General features: G+C 40.4%; 1 protein-coding gene across 1 annotated transcript in view; it reads left to right on the forward strand.

Annotated features, from left to right (window-relative positions):
• The window catches only part of LOC147361871 (ATP-binding cassette sub-family C member 4-like), a 448,560-nt gene that overhangs the window by 146,331 nt on the left and 283,362 nt on the right, over positions 1–18,867 (forward strand). Inside the window, exons 11-12 of the mRNA XM_086328628.1 lie at positions 14,119–14,229; positions 15,309–15,429. Coding sequence (XP_086184754.1) covers positions 14,119–14,229; positions 15,309–15,429 — 232 coding nt within the window. The remainder of the gene's footprint in view (positions 1–14,118; positions 14,230–15,308; positions 15,430–18,867) is intronic.

Here is an 18,867-nt window from a genome sequence, read left to right on the forward strand (position 1 = left end):
CCCACAGATGTTCCTTTTCTGGAACCAGTGTTGTGACCTGACTTGCACTTGTAGTTCTTAGGATTGTGAGATGAGTCTCAGCAACAACCATTAGGGAACTTTGAAAAGGCAAGGTTTATCACTCACATGTACACGTTGGGTGATACAGTGATGTCCTGGATGAAAGAGAGAGAGTTCAGTTCAGTTCAGTTCACTCAGTCGTGTCCGAGTCTTTGCGACCCCGTGGACAGCACACCAGGCTTCCCTGTCCATCACCAACTCCCAGAGCTCACTCAAACTCATGTCCATCGAGTTGGTGATGCCATCCAACCATTTCATCCTCTGTCGTCCCCTTCTCCTACCACCTTCAATTGTTCCTAGCATCAGGGTCTTTTCCAAAGAGTCAGTTCTTTGCGTCAGGTGGCCAAAGTATTGGAGTTACAGCTTCAGCGTCAGTCTTTCCAATCAATATTTAGGACTGATTTCCTTTAGGATGAATTGGTTGTATCTCCTTGCAGTCCAAGGGACTCTCAAAAGTCTTCTCCAACACCATAGTTCAAAAACATCAATTCTTTGGCACTTGGCTTTCTTTATAGTCCAACTCTCACATCCATACATGACTAAGGGAAAAACCATAGCTTTGACAAGACGAGCCTTTGTCAGCAAAGTAATGTCTCTACTTTTTAATATGCTATCTAGGTTTGTCATAGCTTTTCTTCCAAGGAGCAAGCATCTTTTATTTACAGATGGCTGCAGTCACCATCTGTAGTAATTTTGGAGCCCAAGAAAATAAATTTTGTCACTGTTTTCATTGTTTCCCCAACTATTTGCCATGAAGTGATGGGACTGGATGCCATGATCTTTGTTTTCTGAATGTTGAGTTTTAAGCCCGCTTTTTCACTTTCCTCTTTCACATTCATCAAGAGGCTCTTTAGTTCCTCTTGACTTTCTGCCATAAGGATGGTGTCATCTGCATATCTGAGTTTATTGATATTTCTCCCAATAATCTTGATTTCAGCTTGTGCTTCATCCAACCTAGCGATTCTCATGATGTACTCTGCATATAAGTTAAATAAGCAGGGTGACAACATATAGCCTTGACGTACTCTTTTCCCAATTTGGAACCATTTTGTTGTTCCATGTCTGGTTCTAATTGTTGTTCTTGACCTGCATACAGATTTCTAAGGAGGCAGGTAAGTTGGTATGGTATTCCCATCTCTTGAATAATTTTCCACAGTTTGTTGTGAAAGTTAAAGGCTTTAGCATAGTCCAGGGAGAGTATTTGGATCTGGGTTTCTGCCTCTTTGGGGTTGAGAGTGTGGTGTCTAGTATTCAGCAGGTTCACTCTTTAATGGTTAATTAAAACATGAGAGTGGGAATTAAAAAAACAGGAAGGGAGGAGCAAGCAGGCAGTGAGATAGTCTGTTATCATGTCAACCTGAGTTTTCTACAAAAGGGAACTTCGTGGGTGAGCTGGCCTGGCTTGCTATCTAGTCGTGTAGCTGGCATGTGTTCATTGGAGGTGAATGTTTTTGAAATGGATGTCTCCATAGCTTGATGTTAGGAAATTACATTATAATGGAAACAGCCAATTGTCAGGTGCTTGCACACAGTCTCCCAACCTTGGAGTTAGCCATTGCTTCAAGGAGCCTCGTTCCTTTTAGGAAAAAATGTATTAAAAACCAGGATCTAGGTGAAGAGGAACAAAAGGCACAAAATTTCAGTTACAAATAAATCATGAAGACTTAATGTCCACGTTAGTAACTATAGTTAATAATACTGTATTTCAGACTTTCCTGGTGGTCCAGTCATAAAGAATCCACCTGCCAATACAGGGAACACAGTTTCAGTCCCTGGTCTGGGAATACCTCACATGCTGTAGGGCAACTATGCTCCCGAATAAGGAAAGCCATCACAATGAGAAGCCTGAATACCACAACTATGGAGTAGCTCCTACTCAACACAACTCAAGAAAGCCCATTCATAGCAATGAAGACCCAGTGCAACCATAAATAAATAAAGTTAAAATTACCTCCCCCAAACTACTAATACATTGAAAAATTACTATATTGCATATTTGAAAACACCTGAGCGACTGATTTGATCTGATCTGAAAGTGACTAAGGGAGAAGGCAATGGCAATCCACTCCAGTACTCTTGCCTGTAAAATCCCATGGGCTGAGGAGCCTGGTAGGCTGCAGTCCATGGGGTCACTGAGGGTCAGAAACGACTGAGCGACTTCACTTTCACTTTTCACTTTCATGCATTGGAGAAGGAAATGGCAACCCACTCCGGTGTTCTTGCCTGGAGAACCCCAGGGACTGGGGGGGGGGGGGGGCGGCGGGAGGGGGCTGGTGGGCTCCGTCTATAGGGTCACACAGACTTGAACACGACTGAAGCTACTTAGCAGCAGCATCAGAAGAAAAGTACCTAAGAGAGTCGATTGAAAAATCATTGCAGAGCCTAAATATTGACAGTTATGTTTTATTCAGTAGATATTCTTAAGACTTCAAGTCTAGAAGGAAGTATCTCACGTAACCCTGAGAAAAGTGCTCTGAGGAGGTGAGGGTGTAGAGCCCAGTTATATAGGAGTTTTCCCCTAAAGGACAGGTAGTCTGAACGTCAAAATATTCTTAATGAAAGAAAACCAGATATCTCAAATTAAAGAATGTAGTGCTTTTCTTTGAATGGGAAGATGCAGGAATCTGGGCTCATGGAAATTATTCCTTTGATATGTACCTCAGTTACCTGGGGCCAGTATCTTGTGTTTTGTCATCCTGTGCTCCCTCTGGGATCATTATTGGGGGTTGCTGCAGTTTCACTGTTGCTGGGAAGGATTGAGGGCAGGAGGAGGAAGGGCAACAGGGGATGAAATGGTTGTATGGCATCATTAGCTCAATGGGTATGAGTTTGAGCAAACTCTGGGAGATCGTGAAGAGCAGGAAACCATGGCGTACTGCAGTCCATGGGGTCACAATGAGTCACACATGACTGAGCAACTGAACAGCAACAACATATTGCAGGGTTTTTTGTTTGTTTGTTTGTTTCCTTCCTGTGTTCCCAAAGAACTCACCATTTCACTCACTCAGAGGGAGGTGGCTGCAATCATTGATGACTCTGATATCCTTTGTTTACTGGTATGGGAAGCAGTATTTTATTTCTCAACTGTGAAAGTTCTCATCACGAGAAAAATATTTTGTAATTCTGTAGGTTAAAGAAACAAAACCCCTAACATTTGGGAGCTGGAATGTTCTTTGCAACTGGTGTGTCTTTGCTTTTAGGACCCCTTCAGTGTGTAGAGCTAGGGCATATATATGAATGTATTGTTGTTTAGTCATTAAGTTGTGTCTGACTCTTTTGTGATGCCATGCACGTTAACCTGACAGGCTCCTCTGTGCCCGGGATTTCCGAGGCAAGATGCTGGAGGGGGTTACCATTTCCTTCTCCAGGGGATCTTTCTGACCCAGGGATCGAATCCATGTCTTCTGCATTGGCAGGTGGATTCTTTACCACTGAGCCACCAGGGATGCCCATATATTCCCCCCAGTCATATATCTATATATTTAAAATGTAGAATTTTCTTTTTAATAAAGCCCATTAATATAGGGTTATAATTAGAGATTGTTACCAAGTCCAAGCTCACTATGCTCACCTCACAATAGGCTGATGAATCTGACAGATGAGCTGCTGAGGCAAGGTACAGACTTTAATTGGGGAACTGACAGAGAAGATGGTGGGCTCAGTTCAGTTCAATGGCTCAGTTATGTCTGACTCTTTGTGACCCCATGAACCACAGAATGCCACGCCTCCCTGTCTATCACCAACACCTGAAGTTTACCCAAACTCATGTCCATTGAGTCAGTGATATCATCCAACCATTTCATCCTCTGTCGTCCCCTTCTCCTCCTGCCCTCAAATTTCCCAGAATCAGGATCTTTTCAAACGAGTCAGCTCTTCACATCAGGTGGCCAAAGTATTGGAGTTTCAGCTTCAACATCATTCCTTCCAATGAACACCCAGGACTAATCTCCTTTAGGATGGACTGGTTGGATTTTCTTGCAGTCCAGGGGAACTTCAAAAGTCTTCTCCAACACCGCATTTCAAAAGCATCAGTTCTTCAGCACTCAGGTTTCTTTATAGTCCAACTCTCACATCCATACATGGCTACTGGAGAAACCATAGCCTTGACTAGATGGACCTTTGTTGACAAAGTAATGTCTCTGCTTTTCAATATGCTGTATACGTTGGTCATAACTTTCCTTCCAAGGAGTAAGCTTTCTTTTAGTTTCATTACTGCAATCACCATCTATAGTGATTTTGAAGTCCCAAAAAATAAAGTCAGCCACTGTTTCCACTGTTTCCCCATCTATTTGCCATAAAGTGACAGGACCAGATGCCATATTAGTTTCCTAAATGTTGAGCTTTAAGCCAAGTTTTTCACTCCCCTCTTTCACTTTCATCAAGAGACTCTTTAGTTCTTCAATATCTGTCATAAGAGTGGTGTCATCTGCATATCTGAGGTTATTGATATTTCTCTCACTATCTTGATTCCAGCTTGTGCTTCTTCCAGCCCAACGTTTCTCATGATGTACTCTGAATATAAGTTAAATAAGCAGGGTGACAATATACAGCCTTGATGTAGTCCTTTTCCTGTCTGGAACCAGTCTGTTTTTCCATGTCCAGTTCTAACTGTTGCTTCCTGACCTGCATACAGATTTCTCAAGAGGCAGGTCAGGTGGTCTGGGATTCCCATCTCTTTCAGAATTTTCCAGTTTATTGTGATCCACACAGTCAAAGGCTTTGGCATGGTGAGTAAAGCAGGAATAGATGTTTTTCTAGAACTCTTGCTTTTTCAATGATCCAGCAGATGTTGGCAATTTGATCTCTGGTTCCTCTGCCTTTTCTAAAACCAGCTTGAACATCTGGAAGTTCATGGTTCATGTACTGCTGAAGCCTGGCTTGGTGAATTTTGAGCATTACTTTACTAGCGTGTGAGATGAGTGCAATTGTGTGGTAGTTTGAGCATTCTTTGGCATTGTCTTTCTTTGAGACTGGAATTAAAACTGACTTTTCCAGTCCTGTGGCCACTGCTGAGATTTTCAAATTTGCTGGAATATTGAATGCAGCACTTTCACAGCATCATCTTTCAGGATTTGAAATAACTCAACTGGAATTCCATTACCTCCACTAGCTTTGTTTGTAGTGATGCTTCCTAAGGCCCACTTGACTTCACATTCCAGGATGTCTGGCTCTAGTTGAGTGAACACACCATCGTGATTATCTGGATTGTGGAAATCTTTTTTGTTTTTTTTTTTAATTTAAATTTATTTATTTTCATTGGAGGCTACTTACTTTACAATATTATATTGGTTTTGCCATACATCAACATGGCTCCTCCAGGGGTGTTCCCCATCCTGAACCCCCCTCCCACCTCTCTCCCTGTACCATCCCTCTGGGTCATCCCAGTGCAGCAGCCGCAAGTATCCTGTATCCTGCATCAAACCTGGACTGGTGATTAGCTTCTTATATGATATTATACACGTTTCAATGCCATTCTCCCAAATCCTACCACCCTCTCTCTGTCCCACAGAGTCTAAAAGACTGTTCTATACATCTGTGTCTCTTTTGCTATCTTGCATACAGGGTTATCATTACCATCTTTCTAAATTCCATATATATGCATTAGTATACCGTATTGGTGTTTTTTGTTCTGGCTTACTTCACTCTGTGTAACAGGCTCCAGTTTCATCCACGTCATTAGAACTGATTCAAATGTATTCTTTTTAATGGTTGAGTAATACTCCATTGTGTATGCGTACCACAGCTTTCTTATCCATTTGTCTGCCGATGGACATCTAAGTTGCTTCCATGTCCTGGCTATTATAAACAGTGCTGTGATGAACATTGTGGTACACATCTCCTTCAATTCTGGTTTCCTCAGTGTGGGATTGCTGGGTCATAAGGTAGTTCTATTTCCAGTTTTTAAGAAATCTCCACACTGTTCTCCATAGTGGCTGTACTAGTTTGCATTCCCACCAACAGTGTAAGAGTGTTCCCTGTTCTCCACACCCTCTCCAGCATTTATTGCTTGTAGACTTTTGGATCACAGCCATTCTGACTGGTATGAAATAGTACCTCATTGTGGTTTTGATTTGCATTTCTCTGATAATGAGTCATGTTGAGCATCTTTTCATGTGTTTGTTAGTCATCTGTATGTCTTCTTTGGAGAAGTGTCTAGTTCCTTGGCCCATTTTTTGATTGGGTTGTTTATTTTTGTGGAATTGAGCTGTAGGAGTTGCTTGTATATTTTTGAGATTCGTTGTTTGTCATTTGCTTCATTTGCTATTATTTTCTCCCATACTGAAGGCTGTCTTTTCACCTTGCTTATAGTTTCCTTTGTTGTGCAGAAACTTTTACGTTTAATTAGGTCCCATTTGTTTATTTTTGCTTTTATTTCCAATATTCTGGGAGGTGGGTCATAGAGGATCCTGCTGTGATTTATGTCAGAGAGTGTTTTGCCTATGTTCTCCTCTAGGAGTTTTATAGTTTCTGGTCTTACGTTTAGATCTTTAACCCATTTTGAGTTTATATTTGTGTATGGTGTTAGAAAGTGTTCTAGTTTCATTCTTTTACAAATGGTTGACCAGTTTTCCCAGCACCACTTGTTAAAGAGATTGTCTTTAATCCATTGTATATTCTTGCCTACTTTGTCAAAGATAAGGTGTCCATAGGTGTGTGGAATTATCCCTGGGCTTTCTATTTTGTTCCATTGACCTGTATTTCTGTCTTTGTGCCAGTACCATACTGTCTTGATGACCTTGGCTTTATAGTAGAGCCTGAAGTCAGGCAGGTTGATTCATCCAGTTCCATTCTTCTTTCTCAAGATTGCTTTGGGTATTTGACTTTTTTTTGTATTTCCATACAAATTGTGAAATTATTTGTTTGAGCTCTGTGAAAAATACCATTGATAGCTTGATAGGGATTGCATTGAATCTATAGATTGCTTTGGGTAGTATACTCGTTTTCACTATATTGATTTTTCCGATCCATGAACATGGTATATTTCTCCATCTATTAGTGTCCTCTTTGATTTCTTTCACCAGTGTTTTATAGTTTTCTATATATAGGTCTTTAGTTTCTTTAGGTAGATATATTCCTAAGTATTTTATTCTTTTCATTGCAATGGTGAATGGAATTGTTTCCTTAATTTCTCTTTCTATTTTCTCATTATTAGTGTATAGGAATGCAAGGGATTTCTGTGTGTTGATTTTATATCCTGCAACTTTACTATATGCATTGATGAACTCTAGTAATTTTCCGGTGGAGTCTTTAGGGTTTTCTACGTAGAGGATCATGTCATCTGCAAGCACTGTGAGTTTTACTTCTTCTCTTCCAATCTGGATTCCTTTTCTTTCTTTTTCTGCTCTGATTGCTGTGGCCAAAACTTCCAAAAATATGTTGAATAGTATTGGTGAAAGTGGGCACCCTTGTCTTGTTCCTGACTTTAGGGGAAATGCTTTCAATTTTTCACCATTGAGGATAATGTTTGCTGTGGGTTTGTATATATAGCTTTTATTATGTTGAGGTATGTTCCTTCTATTCCTGCTTCTGGAGAGTTTTTTTTTTTTTTTTATCATAAATGGATGTTGAATTTTGTCAAAGGCTTTCTCTGCATCTATTGAGATAATCATATGGCTTTTATTGTTCAATTTGTTAATGTGGTGTATTACACTGATTGATTTGTGGATATTGAAGAATCCTTGCATCCCTGGGATAAAGCCCACTTGGGCATAGTGTATGATCTTTTTAATGTGTTGTTGGATTCTGATTGCTAGAATTTTGTTAAGGATTTTTGCATCTATGTTCATCAGCGATATTGGCCTGTTGTTTTCTTTTTTGTGTCATTTTTGTCAGGTTTTGGATTAGGGTGATGGTGGTCTCATAGAATGAGGTTGGAAGTTTACCTTCCTCTGCAATTTTCTGGAAGAGTTTGAGTAGGATAAGTGTTAGCTCTTCTCTAATATTTTGGTAGAATTCAGCTGTGAAGCCGTCTGGACCTGGGCTTTTGTTTGCTGGAAGATTTCTGAATACGGTTCCAATTTCCGTGCTTGTGATGCGTCTGTTAAGATTTTCTATTTCTTCCTGGTCCAGTTTTGTAAAGTTGTACTTTTCTAAGAATTTGTCCATTTCTTCCACGTTGTCCATTTTATTGGCAAATAATTGCTGATAGTAGTCTCTTATGATCCTTTGTGTTTGTGTGTTGTCTGTTGTGATCTCTCCACTTTCATTTCTAATTTTATTGATTTGATTTTTCTCCCTTTGTTTCTTGATGAGTCTGGCTGATGGTTTGTCAATTTTATTTATCCTTTCAAAGAACCAGCTTTTGGCTTGGTTGATTTTTGCGATGGTCTCCATTGTTTCTTTTGCATTTATTCTGCCATAATTTTTAAGATTTCTTTCCTTCTACTAACCCTGGGATTCTTCATTTCTTCCTTTTCTAGTTGCTTTAGGTGTAGAATTAGCTTGTTTATTTGACTTTTTTCTTGTTTCTTGATGTATACCTGTATTGCTATGAACTTTCCCCTTAGTACTGCTTTTACAGTGTCCCATAGGTTTTGGGTTGTTGTGTTTTCATTTTCATCCGTTTCTATGCAAGTTTTTATTTCTCTTTTGATTTCTTCTGTGATTTGTTGGTTATCAGCAGCGTGTTGTTCAGCATCCATATGTTGGAATTTTTAATAGTTTTTCTCCTGTAATTGAGATCTAATCTTAGTGCATTGTGGTCAGAAAAGATGCTTGGAATGATTTCAATTTTTTTGAATTTACCAATGCTAGATTTATGGCCCAGGATGTGATCTATCCTGGAGAAGGTTCCATGTGTGCTTGAGAAAAAGGTGAAATTCATTGTTTAGGGTGAAATGTCCTATAGATATCAATTAGATCTAACTGGTCTATTGTATCATTTAAAGTTTGTGTTTTCTTGTTAATTTTCTGTTTAATTGATCTGTCCACAGTTGTGAGTGGGGTATTAAAGTCTCCCACTATTATTGTGTTATTGTTAATTTCCCCTTTCATTCTTGTTAGCATTTGTCTTACATATTGTGGTGCCTCTGCGTTGGGTGCACATATATTTATAATTGTTATATCTTCTTCTTGGATGGATCCTTTGATCATTATGTAGTGACCTTCTTCGTCTCTTTTCACAGCCTTTGTTTGAAAGTCTATTTTATCTGATATGAGTATTGCTACTACTGCTTACTTTTGATCTCTATTTGCATGGAATATCTTTTTCCAGCCCTACACTTTCAGTGTGTATGTGTCCCCTGTTTTGAGGTGGGTCTCCTGTAGACAACATATATAGGGGCCCTGTTTTTTTATCCGTTCTGCCAGTCTTTGTCTTTTGGTTGGGCATTCAACCCATTTATGTTTAAGGTAATTATTGATAAGTATAATCCCGTTGCCATTTACTTTATTGTTTTGGGTTCAAGTTTATGCACCATTTTTGTGTCTCCTCTCTAGAGAATATCCTTTAGCATTTGTTGGAGAGCTGGTTTGGTGGTGCTGAATTCTCTCAGCTTTGGCTTGTGTGTAAAGCTTTTGATTTCTCCTTCATATTTGAATGAGATCCTTGCTGGGTACAGTAATCTGGGCTGTAGGTTATTTTCTTTCTTCACTTTAAGTATGTCTTGCCATTCCCTCCTGGCCTAAAGAGTTTGTATTGAAAGATCAGCTGTCATCCTTATGGGAATCCCCCTTGTGTGTTTTTTGTTGTTTTTCCCTTGCTGCTTTTAATATTTGTTCTTTTTATTTGATCTTTGTTAATTTGATTAATATGTGTCTTGAGGTGTTTTTCCTTGGGTTTATCCTGTTTGGGACTCTCTGGGTTTCTTGGACTTGGGTGATTATTTCCTTCCCCATTTTAGGGAATTTTTCAACTATTGTCTCCTCAAGTATTTTCTCATGGTCTTTCTTTTTGTGTTCTTCTTTTGGGACTCCTATGATTCGAATGTTGGGCCATTTAATACTGTCCTGGAGATCTCTGAAGTTGTCCTCATTTCTTTTCATTTGTTTTTCTTTTTTCCTCTCTGATTCATGTATTTCTACCATTCTATCTTCTACTTCAGTAATGCTACCTTCTGCCTGTGTTATTCTATTATTTGTTGCCTCCAGAGTGTTTTTGCTCTCATTTATTTGATTATTCATTATATATTAACTCTTTTTTTTTTTTATTTCTTCTAGGTCCTTGTTAAACCTTTCTTACATTTTCTCAATCCTTGTCTCCAGGGTATTTATCTATGATTCTATTTTTATTTCAACATTTTGGATCATTTTCACTAGCATTATTCAGAATTTTTTATCAGGTAGATCCCCTATCTCTTCCTCTTTTTTTTTTTGGTTTAGTGTGCATTTATCCTGTTCCTTTACCTGCTGGGTATTCCTCTGTCTCTTCATCTTGTTTATATTGCTGAGTTTGGGGTGTCCTTTTGGTATTCTGGAGTTTGTGGAGTTCTCTTTATATGGAGTTTCCTCACTGTGGGTGGGGTTGTACGGGTGGCTTGTCAAGGTTTCTTGGTTAGGGAAGCTTGTGTCAGTGTTCTGGTGAGTGGAGCTGAATTTCTTCTCTCTGGAGTGCAATGAAGTGTCCAGTAATGTGTTATGAGATGTCATTGGTTTTGGAGTAACTTTGGGCAGCCTGTATATTGAAGCTTAGGGCTGTGTTCCTGTGTTGCTGGAGAATTTGCATGGTATGTCTTGCTCTGAAACTTGTTGGCCCTTGGGTAGTTCTTGGTTTCAGTGTAGGTATGGAGGCGTTTGATGAGCTCCAATTGATTAATGTTCCCTGGAGTCAGGAGTTCTATGATGTTCTCAGGATTTGGACTTAAGCCTCCTGCTTCTGGTTTTCAGTCTTATTTTTACAGTAGTCTCAAGACTTCTCCTTCTATACAGCACCACTGATAAAACATCTAGGTAAAAGATGAAAAGTTTCTCCACAGTGAGGGACACCCAGAGAGGTTCACAGAGTTTCATGGAGAAGAGAAGAGGGAGGAGGGAGTTAGAGGTGACCCGAATGAGATGAGGTGGAATCAAAAGAGGAGAGAGCAAGCTAGCTAGTAATCACTTCCTTATGTGCACTCCACAACTGGACCACTCAGAGATGTTCACGGAGTTATACAGAGAAGAGAAGAGGGAGGAAGGAGACAGAGGTGGCCAGGAGGGTAAAGAGGGAGAATCAAAAGGAGAGAGACAGATCCAGCCAGTAATCAGTTCCCTAAGTGTTTTCCACCGTCTGGACACACTGGTGATTCACAGAGTTGGGTAGAGAAGAGAAGGGGGAGGGAGGTGACCTGGTGGAGAAAAAGGAGAGTCCAAAGAGGGAGAGAGCAGTCAAGCCAGTAATCTTGCTCCCAAGTAAAAATGGGGAGTGAAGATTGGTTGCTTAAAAGTACAAAATTGATGACAAATACCAAAAAGCAGCGATTGAAAATCTAGAGTAAAGGTTGGATTTTCAAAAATACAATACTAAAGACAAGAAGAAAAACGAAACAAAACAAAGTCACAAAAATTATATGCAATTTATAGATTCAATGCAATCCCTATCAAGCTACCAACGGTATTCTTCACAGAGCTAGAACAAATAATTTCACAATTTGTATGGAAATACCTAAAATAGCCAAAGCAATTTTGAGAAAGAAGAATGGAACTGGTGGAACCAACCTGCCTGACTTCAGGCCCTACTATAAAGCCACAGTCATCAAGACAGTATGGTACTGGCACAAAGACAGAAATATAGATCAATGAAACAAAATAGAAAGCCCAAAGGTAAACCCACGCACCTATGGACACCTTATCTTTGACAAAGGAGGCAAGAATATACAATGGAGAAAAGACAATCTCTTTAACAAGTGGTGCTGGGAAAACTGGTCAACCACTTGTAAAAGAATGAAACTAGAACACTTTCTAACACCACACACAAAAATATACTCAAAATGAATTAAAGATCTAAGCGTAAGACCAGAAACTAGAAAACTCTTAGAAGAGAACATAGGCAAAACACTCTCTGACATAAATCACAGCAGGATCCTCTATGACCCACCTCCCAGAATATTGGAAATAAAAGCAAAAATAAACAAATGGGACCTAATTAAACTTAAAAGCTTCTGCACAACAAAGGAAACTATAAGCAAGGTGAAAAGCCAGCCTTCAGAATGGGAGAAAATAATAGCAAATGAAGCAACTGACAACCAACTAATCTCAAAAATATACAAGCAACTCCTACAGCTCAATTCTAGAAAAATAAACGACCCAATCAAAAAGTGGGCCAAAGAACTAAATAGACATTTCTCCAAAGAAGACATACAGATGGCTAACAAAGACATGAAAAGATGCTCAACATCACTCATTATCAGAGAAATGCAAATCAAAACCACAATGAGGTACCATTTCACGCCAGTCAGCATGGCTGCAATCCAAAAGTCTACAAGCAATAAATGCTGGAGAGGGTGTGGAGAACAGGGTACCCTCTTACACTGTTGGTGGGAATGCAAACTAGTACAGTTACTATGGAGAACAGTGTGGAGATTCCTTAAAAAACTGGAAATAGAACTGTCTTATGACCCAGCAACCCCACTGCTGGGCATACACATTGAGGAAACCAGAATTGAAAGAGATGTGTACCCCAATGTTCATCGAAGCATTGTTTATAATAGCCAGGACATGGAAGCAACCTAGATGTCTGTCAGCAGATAAATGGATAAGAAAGCTGTGGTACATATACACAATGAAGTATTACTCAGCCATTAATAAGAATACATTTGAATCAGTTCTAATGAGGTGGATGAACCTGGAGCCTATTATACAGAGTGAAGTAAGCCAGAAAAAAAACACCAATACAGTATACTAATGTATATATATGGAATTTAGAATTATGGTAACAATAACACTGTATTCGAGACAGCAAAAGAGACACTGATGTATAGAACAGTCTTTTGGACTCTGTGGGAGAGGGAGGGGGTGGTATGATTTGGGAGAATGGCATTGAAACATGTATAATATCATATATGAAATGAGTCGCCAGCCCAGGTTCAATGCACAATACTGGATGCTTGGGGTTGGTGCACTGGGACGACCCAGAGAGATGGTACGGGAGCGAGGAGGGAGGAGGGTTCAGGATGGGGAACACGTGTATACCTGTGGCGGATTCATGTTGATATATTTCAAAACCAATACAATATTGTAAAGTTTAAAAAAAAAGGCAGAGAAGAACAACAATAACAAATATATATATATATATATATATATATATATATATATATGAAGTTTTTAATAGTTCTTTTGTGTATTCTTGCCACCTCTTCTTAATATCTTCTGCTTCTGTTAGGTCCATACCATTTCTGTCCTTTATTGAGCCCATCTTTGCATGAAATGTTCCCTTGGTATCTTTAATTTTCTTGAAGAGATCTCTTGTCTTTCCCATTCTATTATTTTCCTCTATTTCTTTGCATTGGTCGCTGAGGAAGGCTTTCTCATCTCTTCTTGCTATTTTTTTTGGAACTCAGCATTCAAATGGGTATATCTTTCCTTTCTTCCTTTGCTTTTCGCTTCTCTTCTTTTCACAGCTATTAGTAAGGCCTCCTCAGACAGCCATTTGGCTTTTTTGCATTTCTTTTTCTTGGGGATGGTCTTGATCCCTGTCTCCTGTGCAATGTCACGCTAATGCCTCAAAATAACCATCTTATTTGGGTCTGGATACCAGATTCTTTTATAGATCACAGAGAGAAAAACAATAAGTAGCTAAAGGCAAAAGGCAAAATAGAGAGGGAGAGGCAGTAAAGTAAAAGGGTCTTCAGTCTTGCAAAACATCTCCATGGGGATGGCCAGCCTTTGGAAGGGGTGTGTTAAGCTCTTCTACTCACAGGTAGGGAGGGACAAACTATCTCTCCATGAGCTGAACAAAGGCACTGTAGTTTACAGTCAAGCAGAAGGGCAAGGGTTCTTTTAGGAGGCCATTGTGTATGATTTTACTAATAAAAGCAAGTCAAAGAAACAGTTTTCAACATGGAGTCAGAATTGGCTTCTTCTCTGCAACAAGATGTGTAGTTTGAACTTACATCTCTCTTCTTTTCTCTTAATTTTTAACAGGTGGATAAATCCCTTGTTTAAAATTGGTCACAAACGGAGATTAGAAGAAGATGACATGTACTCGGTGCTTCCAGAAGATCGCTCCCAGCACCTTGGAGAAGAACTGCAAGGGTAAGCACAGGCAGCAGGGAGAAGGGGAGGAAGAGTGAGAATTTCCACATGGGGCTAAAGGTGTGTGTGTTGAGGGCTTTGCCTTCCTCTGGGTTCTTCTGAGCCTCCTCCCCTGACCTCGCATGCTCACCCATCTCAGGCTAACCCTGGTCTTAGCCCACTTTGGAGGTTCGGGGAATCTATGTTCCCTGTGCATCTGTGCAAGTGGAGGGAGCCCACAGTCGAGGCGTTGGAGGCTGAGCTCTGTCCTGGGAGGTGGGGTCCCTGGAGTGTTACTGAGTCCAAGCTCGCTCTGCTCACCACATGACGGACCAATGAATCTGAGAGACAAGGTATTGAGGAAAGGAATATAACTTTATTCAGAAAGCTGGCTTACCCAGAAATGGCAGACTGGTGACTCAGAGTAACCATCTTGTGAAGGTCTGGATGCCAGGTTCTTTTGTAGAGTCAGAGAGAAGGAAGCAATGAGGAACTAAAGTCAAAATGCAGAGTAGAGAGGGAGAGGCAATGGGGAAGAAAAGTGAAAGGATTTTCAGTCCTATAACACATCTCCAAGGGAATGGCCAGCCTTTGGAAGGGGAGTGTTAATCTCTTCTATTCACAGATGGGGAGGTCAGATTATCTAGTAACTGAACAAAGGCACTTTAGTTTACAGTCAGGCAGAGTGGCAGTGTCCTTTGAGGCAGGCCATTATGTATGACTGTAATAACAAAAGCAAAAAAAGCAAGTCAGAGAAACAGTTTCAAACATGTAGTCAGAATTAGCTTTTTTTCTGCAGCAGGAGGAAGGTGTTTGCCCTCTTGAGCTGTTCATGGTGCTGTGAATCCAGCAAAGTTTGGCAGGAACTCATTTCCTGAGACTAGGACTTTTCCCTTGAAGGCTTATTGAAGGGAAACAGGCCTGGTGCTTCAGGGTCTGCACCTTTCATCTTTGCTCACAGAAGCCCTGTGGGCAGTTAGCCAGCATCTATAGGGTAGCCACAGGGTGCCCTGTAGTGAAGGCTCATCTTCCACTCTGCCCCTCCCCTGTTTTCCCTTTGTGGACAAGCTGTTTTTACTGTGCTTTGTTTCTTACCACAGGTACTGGGATCAAGAAGTTAAGAGAGCTGAGAAAGATGCACGGGAGCCTTCTTTAATGAAAGCAATCATAAAGTGTTACTGGAAATCCTATTTGCCTTTTGCAATTTTTAAGCTTTTTGAGGTAAAAGCTTTTATATACAGTGCATTACTGTATACATGCAGATCAGTACTGAGATGGATGCAGCTGGTAGGGAAAGAGGCCAGAGGTTTAACATCAGAGGATAAAATGTCTAGGAAACATGATGTAGCTCAATGGCTGTATTTATCTTTACAATACAAAGATATTTAAAGGACTGGATCTCTGGGGGATTACTCTTTTCCTTTTAACTGATTAAAATGTAGTATTCTGGAAAGAAGGACTGAAAAGAAAAGACATTTTATTCCAAGTTAGGATATTGTTCAGTTCAATTCAGTCGCTCAGCTGTGTCATACTCTTTGCGACCCCATCAACTGCAGCTTGCCAGGCCTCCCTGTCCATTACTAACTCCTGGAGTTTACCCAAACTCATGTCCATTGAGTCGGTGATGCCACCCAACCATCTAATCCTCTGTCGTCCCCTTCTATTCCTGCCTTCAATCTTTCTGAGCATCAGGGTCTTTTCAAATGAGTCTGCTCTTCGATTCAGGTGGCCAAAGTATTGGCTGAAGTATTCAGCTTCAACATCAGTCCTTCCAGTGAACACCCAGGACTGATCTCCTTTAGGAGGGACTGGTTGGATCTCCTTGCAGTCCAAGGGACTCTCAAGAGTCTTCTCCACCATCACAGTTCAAAGCATCAATTCTTCAGTGCTCAGCTTTCTTCATAGTCCAACTCTCACATCCATACATGACTACTGGAAAAACTATAGCCTTGACTAGACGGATCTTTGTTGGCAAGGTAATGTCTCTGCTTTTCAATATGCTGTCTAGGTTGGTCATAACTTTCCTTCCAAGGAGTAATCTTTCTTTTAATTTCATGGCTGCAATCACCATCTGCAGTGATTTTGGGGCCCCCAAAAATAAAGTCAGCCACTGTTTCCACTGTTTTCCCATCTATTTCCCATGAAGTGATGGGACAAGATGCCATGATCTTAGTTTTCTGAATGTTGAGCTTTAAGCCAACCTTTTTGCTCTCCTCTTTTACTTTCATCAAGAGGCTCTTTAGTTCTTCTTCACTTTCTGCCATAACGGTGGTGTTATCTGCATATCTGAGGTTATTGATACTTCTCCTGGCAATCTTGACGACAGCTTGTGCTTCTTCCAGCCCAGCGTTTCTCATGATGTACTCTGCATATAAGTTAAATAAGCAGGGTGACAATATACAGCCTTGACGTATAACTTTTCCTATTTGGAACCAGTCTGTTCCGTGTCCAGTTCTAACTGTTGCTTCCTGACCTGCAGACAGGTTTCTCAAGAGGTGGGTCAGGTGGTCTGGTATTCTCATCTCTTTCAGAATTTTCCAGTTTATTGTGATCCACACAGTCAAAGGCTTTGGTATAGTCAATAAAGCAGAAATAGGTGTTTTTGGAACTCTCTTGCTTTTTACATAATCCAGCAGATGTTGGCAATTTTTCTATGGTTCCTCTGCCTTTTCTAAAACAAGCTTGAACATCTGGAAGTTCACTGTTCCTGTATTGCTGAAGCCTGACTTGGGGAATTTTGAGCATTACTTTACTAGAGTGTGAAATGAGTGCAGTTGTGCAGTAGTTTGAGCATTCTTTGGCATTGCCTTTCTTTGGGATTGGAATGAAAACTGACCTTTTCCAGTCCTGTGGCCACTGCTGAATTTTCCAAATTTGCTGGCATATTGAGTGCAGTACTTTCACAGCGTCATCTTTCAGGATTTGAAATAGCTAAACCGAAATTCCATTACCTCCACTAGCTTTGTTTGAAGTGCTGCTTTCTAAGGCCCAATTGACTTCACATTCCAGGATGTCTGGCTCTAGGTCAGTGATCACACCATCGTGATTATCAGGGTTGTGAAGATCTTTTTTGTACAGTTCTTCTGTGTATTCTTGCCATCTCTTCTTAATATCTTTTGCTTCTGTTAGGTCCATACCATTTCTGTCCTTTATCGAGCCCATCTTTGCATGAAATGTTCCCTTGGTATCTCTAATTTTCTTGAAGAGATCTCTAGTCCTTCCCATTCTGTTGTTTTCCTCTATTTCTTTGCATTGATCGCTGAGGAAGGCTTTCTTATCTCTCCTTGCTCTTCTCTGGAACTCTGCATTCAGATGCTTATATCTTTCCTTTTCTCCTTTGCTTTTCACTTCTCTTCTTCTCACAGTTATTTGTAAGGTCTCCCCAGATAGCCATTTTGATTTTTTGCATTTATTTTCCATGGGGATGGTCTTGATCCCTGTCTCCTCTACAGTGTCACGAACCTCAGTCCGTAGTTCATCAGGCACTCTATCTATCAGATCTAGTCCCTTAAATCCACTTCTCACTTGCACTGTATAATCATAAGGTATTTGATTTAGGTCTCATACCTGAATGGTCTAGTGGTTTTTCCTACTTTCTTCAATTTAAGTCTGAATTTGCCAATAAGGAGCTCATGATCTGAGCCACAGTCAGCTCCCGCTCTTGTTTTTGCTGACTGTATAGAGCATGTCCATCTTTGGCTGCCAAAAATATAATCAATCTGATTTCTGTTGACCATTTGGTGATGTCCATGTATAGTCTTCTCTTGTGTTGTTGGAAGAGGGTGTTTGCTATAACCAGTGCATTCTCTTGGCAAAACTTTATGAGCCTTTGCCCTACTTCATTCCATATTCCAAGGCCAAATTTGCCTGTTACTCCAGGTGATTCTTGACTTCCTACTTTTGCATCCCAGTCCCCTATAATGAAAAGGAGATCTTTTCTGGGTGTTAGTTCTAAAAGGTCTTGTAGGTCTTCATAGAACCGTTCAACTTCAGCTTCTTCAGCATTACTGGTTGGGGCATAGACTTGGATTACTGTGATATTGAATGGTTTGCCTTGGAAACGAACAGAGATCATTCTGTCGTTTTTGAGATTGCATCCAAGTACTGCATTTTGGACTCTTTTGTGGACCATGATGGCTACTCCATTTCTTCTGAGGGATTTCTTCCCACAGTAGTAAATACAATGGTCATCTGAATTAAATTCACCCATTCCAGTCCATTTTATTTCACTGATTCCTAGAATGTCGACGTTCACTCTTTCCATCTCTTGTTTGACCACTTCCAATTTGCCTTGATTCATGGACCTGACATTCCAGGTTCCTATGCAATATTGCTCTTTACAGCATCCGACCTTGCTTCTATCACCAGTCACATCCACAACTGGGTATTCTTTTTGCTTTGGCCCCATCACTTCATTCTTTCAATGAAGTTATTTCTCCACTGATCTCCAGTAGCATATTGGGCGCCTACTGACCTGGGGAGTTTCTCTTTCAGTATCCTATCATTTTGCCTTTTCATACTGTTCGTGGGGTTCTCAAGGCAAGAATATTGAAGTGGTTTGCCATTCCCTTCTCCAGTGGACCACATTCTGTCAGACCTCTTCACCATGATCTGCCTGTCTTGGGTGGCCCCACAAGGCATGGCTTAGTTTCATTGAGT

This window comes from Bos grunniens, chromosome 12 (assembly GCF_055505025.1).
Source record: "Bos grunniens cultivar Pamir isolate PY7600 chromosome 12, Bosgru_T2T1.0, whole genome shotgun sequence".
NCBI classification, from domain to species: Eukaryota; Metazoa; Chordata; class Mammalia; order Artiodactyla; family Bovidae; genus Bos; species Bos grunniens.